The sequence below is a fragment of the Pteronotus mesoamericanus genome, unplaced genomic scaffold (genome assembly GCF_021234165.1).
Source record: "Pteronotus mesoamericanus isolate MK-2021 breed Mesoamerican mustached bat unplaced genomic scaffold, CSHL_Meso_final contig_41, whole genome shotgun sequence".
In the NCBI taxonomy this organism is placed as follows: Eukaryota; Metazoa; Chordata; class Mammalia; order Chiroptera; family Mormoopidae; genus Pteronotus; species Pteronotus mesoamericanus.
The window spans coordinates 4512123-4530146 of NW_026555152.1; the positions used below are offsets into that span (position 1 = coordinate 4512123).

The 18024-nt window shown below is 39.7% G+C and overlaps 2 protein-coding genes across 6 annotated transcripts in view; one reads left to right on the forward strand and one right to left on the reverse strand.

The window, feature by feature from the left end:
* Nucleotides 1-3107: 3107 nt before the first annotated feature.
* Nucleotides 3108-17148, forward strand: MTIF3 (mitochondrial translational initiation factor 3). Of its 5 annotated transcripts, XM_054577135.1 has the most exons (7): nucleotides 3108-3293; nucleotides 6496-6665; nucleotides 7610-7676; nucleotides 8805-8872; nucleotides 12696-13159; nucleotides 15550-15707; nucleotides 16626-17148. In XM_054577135.1, exons 5-7 carry the CDS (start codon nucleotides 12697-12699, stop codon nucleotides 16842-16844), a joined length of 840 nt encoding a protein of 279 aa, XP_054433110.1. In that variant the 5' UTR covers nucleotides 3108-3293; nucleotides 6496-6665; nucleotides 7610-7676; nucleotides 8805-8872; nucleotide 12696; the 3' UTR covers nucleotides 16845-17148. The 5 variants fall into 5 exon arrangements, with proteins under 5 accessions (XP_054433110.1, XP_054433108.1, XP_054433109.1 ...); XM_054577133.1 differs by lacking the exon at nucleotides 8805-8872; XM_054577134.1 differs by lacking the exons at nucleotides 6496-6665; nucleotides 8805-8872.
* Nucleotides 17142-18024, reverse strand: part of GTF3A (general transcription factor IIIA) — a 68543-nt gene continuing 67660 nt past the window's right edge. The window contains exons 12-13 of the mRNA XM_054577092.1: nucleotides 17735-17794; nucleotides 17142-17488 (exon numbers count right to left, since the gene is read on the reverse strand). Of these exons, the coding sequence (XP_054433067.1) occupies nucleotides 17333-17488; nucleotides 17735-17794 (216 nt within the window). The 3' untranslated portion in view covers nucleotides 17142-17332. The remainder of the gene's footprint in view (nucleotides 17489-17734; nucleotides 17795-18024) is intronic.

Consider the following 18024-nt stretch of genomic DNA (forward strand, 5'->3'; position numbering starts at 1 on the left):
ATAGGAAAGTTTACATGTTTGAAATGGATTAAGCACAGTTCTGCCTGAGGATAAATGGTAGAGATCCAGTAAAAAGCTTCCAGCTCTCAGATATGAGAACAGACACATAGTATTGGGTTGAGAGTATTGTCAGGATGTTTTGATGAGTTATCCCGTACCTTGCTTTCTATGTCCCTTTCAACACATTTGTAAACATATACTTAGCATGGATCACTGTTATTAAACTGGCACTTACGTGATGAGAAACTTGCTGCCATTTAAGACAACTGCCCTCAGCTAGATTTACTTGGCACTGCAGATGAGGAACAGGTTCATCCTTAAATAGCTCTGTGAGAGCAAAAACCAAGTGGAAGCGTCCTCATCAGGTCCACTCTGCTTCCTTGTCAAGTCCCAAGTCTTGTACTTTAGGCACTGAATATTTTTGAAATAGTGAAGTGGTAAACCCAGAAATAACTCAAGTGTCTGTGACCCAAAGTCCAAGGTTAATATTTGCATGTTGGTCATGTCCAAGTTAAACAGGAAGAATTAGATATTCATTTTATCCCACCAAAATTATTCCCTAATACTGAGATAAAAGTTTGTTTAGTGGTGATGAGATCTCACACACAATAGACTTCAATTCCCCTGTTTTAACAAAACTTCCCTGATCAGAGCTTACAATCTATTGAAGGAGGGGGGTCGTATAAACTAACAATAGCTCATTAACAACTGTTTAGCAATATGCTCAAAATTTGAATCTACACACACTTTTACACATCTATTTAGCTTCAAAATAAACACAGGATTTTGACAAGTGTGAAATTAGCTTCTTCAAGTAATTGTTGCAGTTATTGTGGCATCAGGGAGACAGTCTAGTGTTTTAGTAACTTTTATGCATAGAAACAATAACAATTGGGAAAGCTCTATACACTTCTGAGAGTCCCCTTCTACCCACATGGAATCCCAGTTTAGAGCAGATTTGTTACACAGTAATATTACTCCGCCAAACGCAGAAGTGCACCTTAGCAAGTAGAGGCCATAAATACAAGAAGGGATTCTGGAAGAGACAGTTGCCTGCTTTATTATCTTTATTCAAGGGACTTCAACGTAAGGGTCTCAGTAACTCTATAAAGCTGCCAGGTCTTACTTCAGTTACAGGTCAAAACAGAGTTCAAGAGATTAAAAACAAACAGCTTCTATCTGAGGACATGTCTGCAACACCCACCCTTTTCTGCTCATCTCCATCTTTTTGAGACATCTGACATTGGCAGTCTAGAAAACTTCCCATATCATCTACTCTGAACACATATTTCTTCAAAGACAGGCCACAAAAGGGATGTTGGCTGGTAGCTCAGGTACCAATGATTCCTTGGTGTGGATTTATTTAAATCATAATCCTATCAAATTTCAAGTCCTTAGTTTGGGTATTAAACTCTTTAATCAATATTATACATTTCACATACTATCTTCACAGATTTGTAGCCCCACTGCTTCACTCATCAGCATAAGGAATATTTAGCATTAGAAGCACCAACTCTGATACTGGGCTCCTTGGGTTTTTTTATCCTTGATTCTGCCATTAGTTGTGTGAACCTGTGCAAATTACTTCTTTATACTTCAGTTCTCTCTGTGAAATGGGGTAGTAAGGTTGTCCTGAGGATGAAATGACTCGATAAAGCACTTGGAACAGAGCTTCATTTACACACAGGTAAATGCTAAAAGTGCGGCCGCTTATATTGTTGAGCACCTACCATATCTCAAAAGTATGTGCTAGTGACCCTGTTGCTGTATTGCCACTAAATTTGGTAGAATAAAATGAATCTCTAATTCTCTTGTTTAACTTGGAAATGGCCAACATGCAAATACCGGGTCCAGCACAAATAGTGCCCCTTTATTATAAAATCTTTTATTACAAAATCATAAGCATGTGACTCTGTAACATAACATCTCACTCAAGCACACATATGACAGTTTACGTGAAATGTTCAAATTAAAACTAAATTATTACACCCTTATTATTACCCTACCAACCACACACAAGCAGGCCTTACTTCTGCGTGACCCTGTATCAACCTTGGACTTTGGGTCACGGGCACATGAGTTGTTTCTGGGTTTACCATTTCACTATTTCAAAAATATTCAGTGTCTAAAGTGCCAGACTTAGGACTTTATGAGGAAACAAAGTAGACTTGATGAGGGTGCTTCCACTTGGTTTTTGCTTTCACAGAGCTATTTAAGGCTGAACTAGTTTCCTCCTCTGTAATAAGAGAAGTAATGCCCGATTCAAGAAATTATTTAATGAGATTTAATTAAGCAATGTGTTCTGCTGGACTGCAAGTATGCAATGAATGTAATTTCCTCTTGTATGGCAAATGAAAATATTCTCTAATTAGGTGGCTTCATTAAGTTACAACTGTAGACTCTCACTCTGCCATGGAGGAAATTCTTATTTAAGAGGTCAGAGGGGCAAGGGTTGACACCAATAGTCCAACAGAAGGCCCAGCAATCATCAAACTCAGGGACCTGGAAGGGCCCCCCAAAACAGGAAGGTGAGAAACCAGAGCGCTGTGCTGCACCCGAGGTAAAGAACTGCTCTACTGAGTTCTCCCTTTCGTAAAATTGCTGGCTTGTCAGAAGGTCTCCCAATTACATTTCGTCGAACCGTACACATCCCGGCTCCATCTATCTCCGTCCTGTCTCCGGTGACCACCGCGCTCGGATCTGGCTGGCCTGCCGCGCGTTACCTGCAAACCAAGGGAAGCCTTTCACCTCCCGAGTCTATTCGCTCACCTGAAAAACGGGAGCAGTGCTTCCTCACTCAAAATAATTAGAAAGACGTTTATAAAATATTTTTATTAAAAACAAAAGACGTTTATGAAAGTTCTCTATACAGCCCTAGTGGGAATGTAGCTACAACTACAGAACGAAAGCTCTACCACTTAAACTGAGCATTCTAGTCTTCATCCAACTTCTCGATACACAGAAGACAGGTGAGCAGCAAGCCTCCAGCACAAACCTTGCCCTCTGAATTGTTTTTGGCGGAAGGATTTATCAGGAAAGCCAGAAAAAACGCTCCTCCCCAAGCCACCTTTCCTTTAAAAGACCGTGACCGAAGCCCCGCCCACTACGGGAAGCGAAGGGGCCTTGCTAAGGAGCCCCGTTGCCTGCTCCCTGCCGGACCTTCGCCAACCCCAGTAAGGGGAAGCCAAAGACGAAGGGAGCTGAGGGACCGGGGGAAAGGGCAGCGTGAGGAAGTGGTCTTAGGGACATGCCTGCAGAGGAGGCGTCACTGCACTCGGCCGTGTCCCTGGAAGGTCAGTGCCACCTAAGCTGCTGGGCTGAACATGCAGAGGCCCTGGAGGCTCTGCCGCTGGGTCGGGGATTCGGCCGTGCTGTAATGCCGCCTCCAGGCCCAAGCTGCTCCCCGGGGGTCCCGGAGTCGTAAGACCGAGGCCCGTCTCCAGCCCTACAGTCCCTTGGACTTCTTACTTGGCCATTCATGTGGACGTAACGCGCTCCTGTGCGCCCGCGCTGTGCGTCCCTACGCCCCTCTTTGCGTTTGCGTGGTCTCCTCTGACGCACAAGATGGGGTCCGTTCCACGCGGGAGCGCAACCGGCTGTTGTGTAGTTGGGCTCTGCGCCGGGGCGGGAAGGGCTGGCCAAGATAAACCTACTGACGGGGTCGTCGCGGGGAGGATTGCCAAAAGATTGTGGGATTTCTTATTCCCACTGTTTAACATTTTGTATGCTCTGTGGCATAAGACTCCTGAAAGAAGTAAATAAGTGTTCTTATTGAAAAGTTGCAGTTCTAAGTGCATGTTTGGAAAGGCCTCAGTCTAAGCAAGTACAGAGAGTGGGGGAACACCAATTACAATTTATTGTGCCAGGCACAAGGCAGTAAAGGATAAACCAGATCCTTTCTCTGCTACTTAGAGATTACGTCTAGTGAAGGAAACAGTGATAAGATAATTACGAAATTATAATTGTGATACTGTATTGGAAAGATAAACTATACTTGGAAGCATTTAGGGCTGGGGATTAATGTTGAACTCAACAAATAAATGGCGGTCGTGGGGGGTGAATAGGGAGTGATGAGGGTAAGTCTGGGAAGCAATCAGAAAAATGTCCTGAGAAAAGTGGCACTAGGCGATGATCCAATGTTTCCTAAACTAAAGGAAAGAACATTTAAAGAATCTAAAAGGCCAGTGTGGTTTAGATAAAACGTAAGTTTGGTATGGAATGAGGCTGGAAAGGTGGGAAGGGCCTTTTGGCCTCCAGAGGGGCACTTTTAAGGTGGGGAGGACACTCGGTGTGGTGACAGCAAGGTAAAGGGGAATGCTGATTGCAGAGTTCAAGTGTGGTGTAAGAGCCTCCTTAGGAGACTGGTGGGAATCCAAACGAGAGATGCATAATATCTAGGGCGGTAACAGTGGATATGGAGAGAAGTGGATGGATTCGGGTAGTATTAGGAAGTGAAACTGATGAAACTTGGTGTTGGGTTAGCTCTGAAAGTGAGGGAGAGCAGAAGTGGAAAAGATGACATGTGGCTCTGGATGGACCAGAATGCTGGCCATTGAGATAAAGGAGTTCTGAAAGATGAAATGGCTATTTAGAAGGTTTATGTATGAGAATAAATGTAACCTGTAATATGGAGTCTTTAGTTACGGATTTAAAAGCTTTTTAGAAAACATTTCCTTGGTAGTTAACTAGAATATTTCAATGAAATAACTAAAAATAAAATTTTTATAGCTAAAAAGTTAAGACATTGGCAAAAGACACATGTTGGCTTTTTCCAGTGTTGAAAATCAGTGTTTGAGCTCTTAAACAGCCAAACGGGGTATAGAAAGTACTTTGTGCTTCTTATGGAACCGGAGCCGAGGGACAGCAACATAAAGGCTCCAAGAACAGTGCAGGCCTCTGGTACTGAGGGGGCACAGCCCAGGCTGAAATGGGGCAAATGGGACAGTTGGCAGCTATGCAGGCAGGAGCAAAGACTTTGAAACTCCTTTGGAAAGTGTAAGAATTTTTAAAATCATGGGAATTGGCAAAATTAATTTCACAAATACTTAAGCCACGAGAATCTAATGTCACTTTGATCCAGCCAGCTTTATTGGAAAGAAGAGATGTCAATATGAGCTTGTGATTATCAGCTGTATCAGAAAGGAAACCAGTGAGTGAACAAATTATAGAAGTTATTTTCACTCCACAGTCTACATAGTTTCAAAATGTACTTAAGCAATTTAACTTCTTACAGGACAGGACTCCTCCTTCCCCGTCATGATTATATCTACTAAACCATGGTATTTAAATTGCATTCCAGGAAGTTTCCTTAAAAATACATGGTCAGTACCTCCCAAAGAGGTACTGCAAAAGGTAATGTAAAATAACAGATCACAAAGGGTACCTGCAAAGAAAAGAAAGAATGCAGAATGATGTATCATAAGGGGAATGCAGCTGTCCTTTGGCACAGTTATCATTTTGTTACTTTATTTTGGTGGGGTGGGTATACAGTATAAGAATGTTCATAGCAGCTTTATTTATAATATGCAAAAACTGAGAACAGCTTAAGTGATCGTCATCTGGAAATGGTATTTTAAAACGTTTAAATTATTGTATAATAATTTTAAAACTGGTTTAAGTTATTGTATACTGGGACACTCCTCAGAAATAAAGAACTAATGATACATGCAGCAGCATGGATGAATCTTAAACACATTACGCTGAGATGCCTTCAACGAAGAGTACACACTTTTGATTACATTTATATATGTATATGAAATCTCAAAACAGACTATGATGGAAAAAAAATAAGAACAGTCATAGCCTCTGGATAGGGATGGAGGTTGACTTGAAAGAATCATGAAGAAAATTTCTGGGGTGATGGTAATAGTCTACATATTGATAGAAGTTTTAGTTCCAAAGTGTTTGTAGTTATCAAAACTAATCAATCGATCAAGTGGCATGCTTAAGATTTCTACATTTCATTGTATGTAAATTTTGCCTCAAGAAAACAAAGAATCAAGAGTAAACAAATACTGAACTACAGTTAATGATATGCCTGCTGAAGTATTTGAGGGTGGGCGTACCAATGTCTGCAGCTTCCTTTGAAATGTATCAAATAAAATGGATGAAAGAAGAATAAATGGATGGATACATAAAGCAAGGAAAACATGTATTGTAGAGTGTAGGTGAATTGGTACTGGTGTGCTCACTGTACAACCTTTCAACTTTTCTGTATGTTTAAACAGTTTCACAATTAAAACGGGGGAAAAATAAGCCTCCAACGAATATTGTTCATTTTAGACAACTGAAAACTAACTGGAAAATATAAAGAACAGCACTAACAGTGCTTGAAATACACAGCATATGAAAGTAGCCACATTAAAATTTCCCATGCCATGGCTTAATATTGAAATCATTTCAATTTCTTATGGAATATGTGGATCACCCATTAAAATCACTCTGTTGTGTTCATTTTGAATAATGCAATTGATGTTTTTTCTAACCTCATCCTAGGAGAGTTAGTGATGATGCCAAAGAGGTCCAGGAGGAGGAGTGAGGACTGAGAGGAGCAGAAATTGCTGAGAGGAAGTGCAGCACAGAGGAGTAAAGGGGCTTTGGGCCTGCGGGTCAGGTTTTCCTCCAAAGATTGGAGGCTATGGAGTTAATCAGTGATCCAATCTCAAGTAAGTAAAGAATGGAAAGAAATTATGTGTTTCTTTCTAGAATATGAAGTTGGCTACTGAATTTAAAACTACCAACAGAGCTCTGGCTGGTGTGGCTCAGTTGGTTGGAGCATTGTTCCATGGACCAAAAGGTTGCAGGCTCGATTCTTGATTCCTGGTCGGGGCACATGCCCAGGTTTGCGGTTGGGTTGGGGCGCCTACAGAAGGCAACTGATCAGTGTTTCTCTCTCAAATTCAATCTCCCTCTCTCCCTTCCTTCCCCTCTCTCTGAAATCAAAGAGCATGTCCTCCGGTGAGGATTAAAAAAAAAACAACCAACTACCAACAGATGTAAAGTTACTGTATTTTGCTGTGTATAATGCGCTTCTGTGTCTTGTATGCCCAGATTTTTTCTCCATGTTATACACGGGATTATATATTCATTACACCCATGTATAATGCACATCCTTATTTTCACCTTAAAAATTTGGGCAAAAAAGTACTCATTATACACAGCAAAATAGGGTTTGTAGCACAGTGTGAGTATGGTTCTTGGTAAGGTCTGAATAATCATAAAATCACAAATATGTATCTCATGTTATAAAAATTACGCATTTTAAGTAACTGACTTTAAGATAATTAGTTTTAAAAATATTTTTGGATGTTTCAGAAAGCATAGTTCTAGGAGTAAGAGTCACAATTCAGCCATATTATCATAAGTACATAAGCATTTTGATTTTGATTTAGACTACAGGTTCATTCAACCTATTATTTATTGGACAGAGGTATCAAAGACATTTCATTAGAGGCTTTCTATTTTGCATCAACCTTGAAAGATTAAGGATAATCCCAGACACTCTAGCTTAAACTACTTGAACCCACTTATATTATAATGTTTATAACTCATTTTCTTGCATCTTTTTTTTAAAATCCTCCCCTGAAGATTTTTTCTTAATTGATTTTAGAGAGAGAGACATCGACGTGGGAGAAACATTGATCAGCTGCCTCCCATTGATAGAACCAGCAACCTAGGTATGTGTTCTGAATGGAAATCAAACCCACAATTTTTTGGTGTATGGGTTCACATTCTGACCAACTGAGCCACCTGGCCAGGACCTTATGTCATCTTTTCTAGGGAGGGGCCTAACCCAGTGGTTCCTATCAGTAGAGGAGCAAGAAAACATCTTGTTTTGAAAAAGCATCCCCAGATATTGCTGGTAGGCCTGCAGTTTCTACTCTAAAATAGACACGTTAACTTTCACCTGTTGGCACAACTAGTAAATTTTTTCCTCCCTATTAGGCTATTGATTCTTCTTCTTTTTTTTTTTTTTTGAAAAAGCCTTTTTATTTATGAAAAACACAGAAAAGTTGAAAGACTAATAACTAAACACCATATGCCCATAACCTAGATTCAGCAAATGTTGTCGTAATTGCTATATTTTCCGTCAAACCATTTTAAAGTCAGTGGCAAATGACATGAGACTCCACCTTAAATACTCCAGCATTCATTTCCTAATAGTGCCATTTTCACACCTAAGAATTAATACTTCCCTGAGAGAAGCTAATCCATCCTGAATCTAAGCCATATTCAGATTTTCCCAATATGTCTTCAGTTGCTTTTTTTCAAACACATTGCATTTTACAGTTATGCCTCCTTAGTCTTTTTATTCATGCATAGCCTTTCCCAGCCCTTTTCTTTCCCCATAACACTGACTTTTTTTAAGACACCAAGCCAGTTGTGAATTGTCTCACATTCTGGATTGTCCGATTGTTTCCTGTGGTCTAATTTGTTCTTCTCTGAGGCTGGCCCTTGTATTCCTTGGAGGCTGAAAAAGGCTCAGGTTGACCCTTTGGTAGGACTTCTTCACAGAAAGTGCCTATAGGAGTGGAGTCACACCAGGAGACATGCACTAGGATATCCGGTTGTCCTACAGTCAGGATGCTGAGTCTCACCTTTGTTTTGAGGGTAACAACAGAGTGTTTTTCCTGTTTTAATTTGGAAGTCATCTTTGGGTCACCCTTTGGCACCACATGAATACATTGGTTCCTCATCAGCTTTTTACCTGTTGATTTTTGTATCCATCCTTGCCTAAATCAGTGATTTGATTGGCTGTGGCAAAATGGTGATTTTTAAATTACTTTTACTTTTCCATTTATTAGCTGATATGCTCCTCTGAAGAAGAGCTTTTCTTTATCAGCTGGGGATGATTCTAATTCTTTCTTAAAAGGTAGGATGCATGCTTAGTTTTCTTCACCGATTTTCAGACTAAGGAGTCAGGGTCATAGTCACATATAGTCATGGCAGATGATCTTTCTTTTAATAGATTTTTGCAAATTTAATGTGTTGAAATGAATTTTAGTCATTAATGCTTAAATTATAACGTGCCACCAGTGGGAGGCTCTTTATGTTACCAAACTGTAAAGTACACAAACAAAAGTATAATACTGTCAGGGAAATGTGAAAACTGGATCTCGAATGGTATAAAGGGAGTATTATTAGTTGGGATAATGTTATTGTGGTTATTAAAAAGGTGGATAAGACCTTATCTTTTAGAGATGACAAGCTGAGGTATTTATTGATGAGATAAGATTTACTTTAAAATAGTGCCTGGATGGGTAGGGAGCAGGAATAGTGGAGGGTAGAGATGAAACAAGCTTTGGCCACATGCTGGCAATTAAGCTGAGTGATGGGTGCTTAAGGCTTATTACACTATTCTTTTCGTACATGTTTGAAACTTTTCATAATAAAAACTTTCATAATTACTTAAATTTCTGTGGATATTTGCAATTCAAATTTAATAACACATGTTCTTTCTTAACTTTGTATTTATAATCTTATCTATTAAAAACTTATTTTGAAGAAGTGTGTACATCTTCAACTTTGCTCATCTAAAGCCACAATTTAGCTAGTATTGAAGCTTAATTGCTGTATAAGTCAAAACTTAAAAGTTTTTTAAAAATTGAATAATGGTAAAGAACTTTAAAAAAACAGTTACAGTATTTTTCTATACTTTTTTCTCTTTAAAAGTTATTAAAGTTTAAAATATTTTATATTGCTTTTCTAAGATAGTTTTTATTTTATAAAGAAATAAGACTTATTTACTAGTATAAAAATATTTTGATTAAAAAATTTTGAGAAATAATTATTTAGGAAGAATGGGGGAAAATCACTATATTTTCAACCTCAAATAATCAGAGTTTCAAAAAATGTTATATTTTTCTTATGCCTGGTTTATTTCCTTAGTTCTTAAAAATACTATGTTTTGAAATAATATTTTCTATTTTAACATGGTGATGGTTCATTACACAGGGCACAGGAGCTTCCATCTGTAACTCGTCTGAATACTGAATGATATCAGTATTCCATCTGAATACTGCTGCTGCCACTTTTCTGATAATGAATGGAAAAATATTCTGTTCTCTTCAGACTTTCTGTTGGTTTGGGGCCTTCCTCTACCAACAAATATCTGACTGTTTCTTACTGAACATTAAGTATCTCAGCCGTTTCAAATCCAGCTTGCTCCCAGCTTAGAGCCCTTACAACATCTACAACAAATTCCCGGCCCAAGAACTGTACATTAATTCATCCCGTTCACTGTAGATGAAACACCCAGCCATATACGTCACTGATGTCAGTGGACATTTGAAGCACCAGCTAGAAATGTGAGGATTGCGGCTGACCAGCATTTATGAGGATTGGCAGGGAATGAGGCACCTAAAGACCACAAGGTTAAACGCCAGCAGAAACCGCATCCCTCCTGGCTGTCCCCCTGGGCTCACGCATTCATTATGTACTACTGAGCCAGACTCTAGGCGCTCGTGTTAGGAATGCAGCACTGAAGAGAATGGTCAAATTACATTTTCTTATGAAGCTTACATTCTACTAAGATTATGAACATACGTGTGAATACATGTCAGGCGGTGAAATTTTTTAAAAGGCTAGATAATGTGTTTGAAAGTGATGGAGTGTGCCATTTTATAAAGAGTGGCCAGAGACGGCCTCGTCAAGTGGTGACATATGAGCAGAGCCCTGAAGTAAATGAGCCACGCAGCTGTCTGAAGGAGGGGGACACTTGAGTGCAAGGACCCAGAGGAGGGGCAGGTCCAGTGTTTACAAGGAACAGCAAGGTTGGAACAGAGTGAGCTGCAGGAAGTGGGGTCAGTGCTGTGGGCAGAGGGGTGTGGGGACAGGGTCACAGAGGGCCCCGTAGGCTTCCACACTGGCTTTTGTCTTGAGATGGGAGCAAATGGAGAACCGTGAGCACAGAGGCATATAATCTGACACATTTTGAAAGGATCATTGCGTGCGCCTTGTGGGTGATAAATTATTGGTGAGCAAGGGAAGTGCAGGGAGACCAGTCAGGAAGCTATTACTGTAATCTGGGTGGAAGATGATGGGGGCTTTTGGGGACAGGTTGATAGCAATGGAGAAGGTGAGAAGTGGTTGGACCCTGGATATATTTTAGCAGTTGAACAATAGGACTTGCTGATGAATTGCTGAGTGAAAAAGAAAGGTCAAGGATAACTTGGCCGTTTTGGCCTGAGCAACAGGAAGGATGTGTTATCCTTATATGAGACCAGGAAGACAGAGAGAGGAGCAAGTGTAGGGTGGAAGATGGAGAATCCAGTCTTGGTCATGTTCACTGTAGGTTGACTATTGGATAGCGAAGAGGAGATGCTGGGGAGGCAATTAACTCTACACCTTTGGAATTCAGGGAAGAGGTTGGAGCCAGAGCAATAAATTTGGGTGTTATCAAGCTAAGTTAAGGAGGGAAGTGAGAATGTGCACATTCTGTGCACTTTCTATTCAATTGGCTGGGCCTTTTTTTTCATATCACCCAGGGGCATGAGGGGTACTGGTGGGCAAGATCCGTGGGGTGACAGGTGGGATCAAATCTAGGGACCAGAGCAAATTTCCAGTCTTAACAAACAGCCCAGGTGAGTCTTGTGCAGGTGACCCCAGCACCATTCTTTGGAAGCACTCTGTAAGGCATCTCGTCCTTTCCTCTTTCATCTTTCACAAGGCACACCTCTCTTGAGTTCTTGGTTCACTGGTGTTTCTCAGCAAACCTTAGATGAGGAGATGAATGGGTCTTCTCATCCATCCCTCAGCCTACACTTCTAAATGAATGGAAGGAGAGAGACACTTATTATGGCAGAGGAGCAACTAAAAAATCAAAATGCCATTTATAAATGCAGCACTTACAACCAGGAAACCACTCTCACCACATGTGCCTGATGCTTAGTTAGCATTTAATAGTAATGCCTTACTTACCTTGTGAGTGATCTTTACAGTTAATGAGGTCAGTACTTTGATTAACATCAGGGTGTTTCCTTTCTGATAGACTCAACTAGTTCTTCCAGTGGGTCAGCTTTCCCCATGGAGAGGCAACTTTCCCAGAATAGTGCTCTTATATATTGTATACCATCAGATATATTGACAAATTGTTCAATGTTTTAAAAGTTAAGAATTGATGTTTATGAATCACCAAGGATTTTATATCCTGCATCCTCCTTCAAGGGTATCCAGCCTTTTGGCATCTCTGGGCCACATTGGAAGAATTTTCTTGGGCCACACATTAAACACATTGCGACAGGCAGTCACAAAAAAACTCGTGTTTTAAGGAAATTCACGACTTTGTGTTGGGCTGCACTCACAGCCATCCTGGGCTGCATGGGATGTAGGTTGCAGGTTGGAGACCCCTGTAAAACCCTTGGGATGATCTTAGCTTTTGAAGTAGGCACTACAAGTTCCATGGGAAATAGAATCAAATGAAATAATATTTGGTGGAGGAAAAAATGGGAGACAAAAGCCCTGTGTAAATCTGGTTTAGTCTAACAATACCTTGTACTGGGGACAGGACCACCAAGAGTGAGTGTGACCATGGTCACCTGATGGTCTATGTTATTGGTGTGAATTTCCTATGCACACATCTGTAACATTCACAGATGACATGGTTTCCACCCTCACACACATCCTCCTTGTACCACAATATGAAACCACATGAACAAATGATTTACTTTTAATCAACTTTTCTCCCTGCTTTTTAGGATGGCTGCTGTTTTTCTAAAGAAGTTAACATTACAAACCATAAAGACTAAAAATAATTGCCTTAGAAGATGTCTAGGGAAATATATTGTGCAAACGATGGCACTAGCACAGTTGCCTCTTACTGCTTTTGCCCCAAGACCGGCCTACCTAATTCATGCAAAAGCTTTTAGCACTGTTGAAGACACCCAAGATGAAAGAAAAAAGAAAGAAAAGAATGAAACTGATTTTAGTAACATTGGAAGAAAAATTAGTGAGCGAATTATTCATGTATTTGATGAGAAGGGCAATGATTTGGGAAACATGCACCGAGCTGAAGTGATTCGGCTCATGGACGAGCGAGACCTGAGACTTGTGAAAAGGAAGCCCAGCGCAGAGCCTCCCGAGTACCAGCTCATGACAGGCGCACAGATTCACGAGGAGCGGCTGAGACTGAGAGAGAGGGAGAAGGCTAGACCTAAAACTGGTGGGTAGTTTGCTGTTTGCCCCTTGAATTCCATAAGGTTACAAATCAGCAGTTTAAATTAGGCATTTGCTATGGTGCCAGTGACAATGGGGAAGTGAAAAACTGGGAAGTTCAGTTTCACCACTGTTTCCAGTGCTTTTTATCCCTCACTTATTTCTATTCCTTTTTTCCTTTTCCTTTGTATCCTGTGTCCATCATCTCCTCCATTAAACCTGTGTAAAATGAGGAAAAACAAAGTAAACACCAGAAGAATGCTATGAACTCTTTCCCCTTTGCCCTTGGCTCTGTCTCCTAATGCCTCAGTTCGTGGAGCAACCGATGGGTGTAATGAAATGGAACTTTGAAGAAGTGGATTCAAGTTCCTTTTGCTGTCCTGAGCCCCTTATTTACCTTTCTTTAAAAAAAAACAAAAACCCTCTCATCCCGAAGTGGAGGTGTTTGGTTAATTCCATGGAAGCACGTTTTAAATTCTGAAGTGATTTCATCTCCCATTCCTGAGTATTTTGTTACAATATTGGCAGTAACACTCCTTTACATATTTTGCCAATCACCTGACAAGGCATTTATCATTCAAACCTTATAAAAGCCATTAATTGGACATTAAGTGAAGATGTTGGTTTTTCATGATTTTTAGTAAGTACTGATCATAATGAAAGATTGTTCAATGGTAAAAGCACTAGGGTGGGGGTCAGAAAAACTGGTCCCAAAGCTTTCAGTTAGGTAGTGCATCCTGAGAAAACAACATGTTGTCTGACTGGCTCAGTTTGTAACACCACACTGAACAGGAATGCTGAATGGAAAAAGCAAAAAATTTTAAGAGGCTAAGGGGATAAGGACATCAAACTATGTCACTGAAAAAAAGAGTTTACAGACTGGAGAAGACACTGCTGTGTTCAGAGACTGTCAAAGACATGACTTTGTCCAGATAGGAAACTAGGACCAATTGGTCGAAACTTTAAGGAAGCAAGTATCTGTTAATAAAAGAACCCTTTTTTAGGAAAGTCACTCTTATTTTGGAAATTAGATGCAGAAAAGTATAATAAACTCTTACCATCCAAAATGAACAAGCAGTAACACTGCCATACTTCAGTTCTCAAACAAAACGTGACAGAAAGGTGAGGTCCCCTGTTGCTTCCTTCTCCCCTCCTTCCCCAGAGGTCCCTGCTCACTCTCGTGGACTCAGGGTGTGGGTCCAGTTCATGTTAAACTCCAGCTACAGACAGATAAAACAGTCGTACACAGTATGTAGAATAATTTTGTTTGCATAAAATTATAAATGGATCACTATTGTTTTCAAGATGTTTATATAATGGCTGTAGCTAATTATAATTACCAAGTGACATTTCATCATAAGCAGGTACCATAGCTTTGTTAGTCCATTTCCCTAGCCATTGGGCTTGCTTCCAGTTCTCATTATTATGAACTATGAGCATATGCATGTCATTGTCTCGTGTACGCTTCAGATACCTGTGGGGCAAACCATCAGCAGTGTATGAAATTTTTCTTGTCCTCACCCATACTTGGTGCTGTCAGACTCTAATTTTTGTCATGCCAATGGTTGAGAGGACATATTTTAACTTGTATTTCCTTTCACCAGTTGAGCTTCCTTTTCTGCAAACTGCTTATTCATATTCCTTTTTTTCTTACTTTGATAGTTTATTTTTGTCCTGATTTATAGAGTTCTCTGTTCAGTATGAAGGAACAACCTTATCCTAAGTAGATTTCTCACTTTTGTTTTTCCCCTTGCTTTGAGGTAATAAACATATTCTTTCTTTTCTTCCATTTGTATTAAAGTTGTATTTTTCACAGTTAGTCCATCTGGGGAGATTTTTGTTTGGGTCAAAATCTAACTTTTCCTCCATATAAAAGAAAACTCAATTGTTCCAGTGCCTTTAATGAGTAGTCTGTTCCTTCCCTGTAAAATAATTTTCTAGTAGTTAGGATTTCCAGAGTAGAGTGAATGAATGAATGCAGGACGCACCCTGGGTGACCCCACTCTAGCAAGGAGTTCATCATAAAAGAGTAAGATGAGAAATGTACTTCCCAGATAGACCCAGGATCAGAGAGAAAAAGAAGGATAATTAAGTTTACCATAAAGCTAAACTTGTTCGTTTTGAAGAACCATTCTTTTGTTCTTTCATCAAATGATGGTAACAATAAATGGAAACATTTTATATTTAAATACCCTTTCTTGGCAGGCAAAAAAAAAAAAAGTTTATGTCTGTCTCCTATTTTTAAGAGTGTTTACTGGACTGTGAAACTAATCAAGTGAGAGCAGGATTGGATCCCCTATGGCAACCTAAGATTTTCTGAAGTATATGTGGTGAGGTTGAGTCTCATAAACAGGGTAATAAACAGTCCTAGCACCAAGTCTCACTGTTTCAAACTAGGACCAACTCTGACAAAGGAACTAACTTTTTCCTCAAATATTGGACAACATGATTTGGACACAAAGAGTAAACAGATTCAGCAGTGGATTGAGAAAAAATACAAAGTTCAAGTTACTGTAAAGAAAGCAAAGAATGCAGAGGAGCCAGAAAATAAAATGGTAAGTAAAAACAAGAGTAACTTTTTTTGTTTTCTGATCTAAAAGTACAATTGTAGAAAATTTGAAAAATGTGAAGGCAAACAACAGTGACACTGATTCTGCCAATATTGGTGATAACAGCTTTCCAATTTGTTTTTCAAAATGCAAGCATACTGTATATGTTACTTTTTCCACTGTAGCATAAATATTTTGCCATGTGAAAACATTCTATTTCATAATTTAAAGGCTATATACTACCCTATTATACAAACTGTAGATTATCTAACATTTAAATAGGAAAAATAGAAACTTTATAGATTTGTTTTTTTTAAATTTGTTTCCTCTTTTAAATCCTAGTAAGAAGTATCCTATTTAAAGTCATATTGTCTTCAAGAATGTGTGTATCAGTTTATGATCCCAGGATAAGTGTACTTTTAGAGTTAGATGACTTATCAACTAAAAGGCAGCATCAGCCCAGTGGTGGTCAACCCTAACTCTGCGTTAGAATCACTTAAAGCTAGGTCCACAGGCTGCTGACCCAGAATCATTAAAACCAGGTGTAGTTTTCTATTAGCCTAAGTGCCTGAGTGAGCATTAGGAACTGCACTGGGCTAAGGGTTTGGGGTATAAGTTGACACTATGCCAGTACCGAGACCCATGCTTTATACTTGGTCTTGCAAGAAGTTAGCCTCAGTGCAGTAAGAGTAGGGATTTAAATCAAGCCTTTAGTGCCTTAGTTTAGTTGTGTGAAGTTTGTGTAACTGCCTGGTTACTATACAGGTTTCAGTCAGCTTAACTGGGCATGTAGAATTTGATTTAGCTAATCACTTAAATAGCAGCAATTCAAGAACACTGGGGGTTATGGGTATTAAAGGATTAACACCGGAAATAATCAAAACACTGGTTTTGAATTAACCTTTCGCTGTTTTCCTTTCTTAGGAGGAGATATTTAAGCAAATCCTCCAGACTATGCCTGGAATAGCTGCCTTCTCATCCAGGCCACAGCCTGTTAAAGGAGGAAAAGCTGTAGTATGTGTTCTTCGTCATTTGAGCAAAAAGGAAGAGACTGCATATAGAGAAACTCAGCAGACCCAGGAAGGAGACCCTTTGAACAAAAAAAATGGAAACAATACAAAATCAGATATTCTGCATCAGTGATTAAAGAAAAATGTGCTTCTGAGAGAAAGTACAGTCATACCTCAGTACTCGTCGGCTTCAGAACTCATCAAAATCTGTACTCGTTTCATTTTGACGAGAAAAAAATGTTTCAGCACACGGCACTTGCTCGGGGACTCATCACGCTTGCTAGAACTTGTATGAGTCACAATATCGCTCGCAAGAGAAAATGCTTTTTGTTGCTTGCTTGGTACTCATCAGTTTGGGCACTCATCATGAGTTCCGGAATAAATTAATGACAAGTAGCAAGGTACCACTGTACAGGCATACTTCGTTTTATCGTGCTTCACTTTATTTACAGATGCTGCATTTTTTTTATAAATTGAAGGCAAGACCCTTCATCAGCAAAAACATTTCAATTCACTTTTTTTGCCCTACATGCTTTACTGTGGTAGTTTGGAGGTGACCCATACTACCTCTGAGATCTGCCTGTAAGTGAGCTGGCTGGTCTGTGGAAAGCAACTGGATGTTTAGCTGAGGGTGACCGTCGAGAGCACCTTGTCTTCAGCACCGTTCAGCAGATCTCCAGGTTGAGGCAAAGATAGGCCATGTTCTTGTTTCCCTTTAGGAGGGATGTAGCCACTGAGGCGGGAAGCCAAACTCCGTTTTTCACGAGTTTGTTTTACCTTTGGAAATAAGGAAAACAATTAGAATTCAAGATAAAAATTATCTGAACTAATTTTATAGTAGTTGCACACCTTGATGGGTACACAACACTCCTTTATAAGAAAGTGCAATGCATCCAATTGCTTTCTGTAGCAGTGCAGACTCACACAGTAATAAGTAGTCAAAAATGCTCTAAATAGATCGCATCTGGCTCCAATTGCCAATTTATGCTTTAAAAACAGCTCGCCTAAATAGTCTTGACTTACTTTGAGCTTCATTTTCCTCTTGTCAGGGTCATGAACAACAGCATGCCTAGTGAGACTTTGCTGAAATGAAAGAAAAAATAAAGTTCTGTTCTTAAAACATTGCCATTTGGAGTCTATTAACATGAAAACTCCATGGGTTGTTTAAATAAACAGCCTTCTTTCTGTTATGTTCTGTTGAGGGGTGTGACCCGTACAAAGATTCCTACCAGAGGATTCTCCTCAAATCCTGGGCTGAAATCACTGCTGCTTCTAATGACCCAGGTCAGGACTTTATCCAGTCTCAGTGTCCT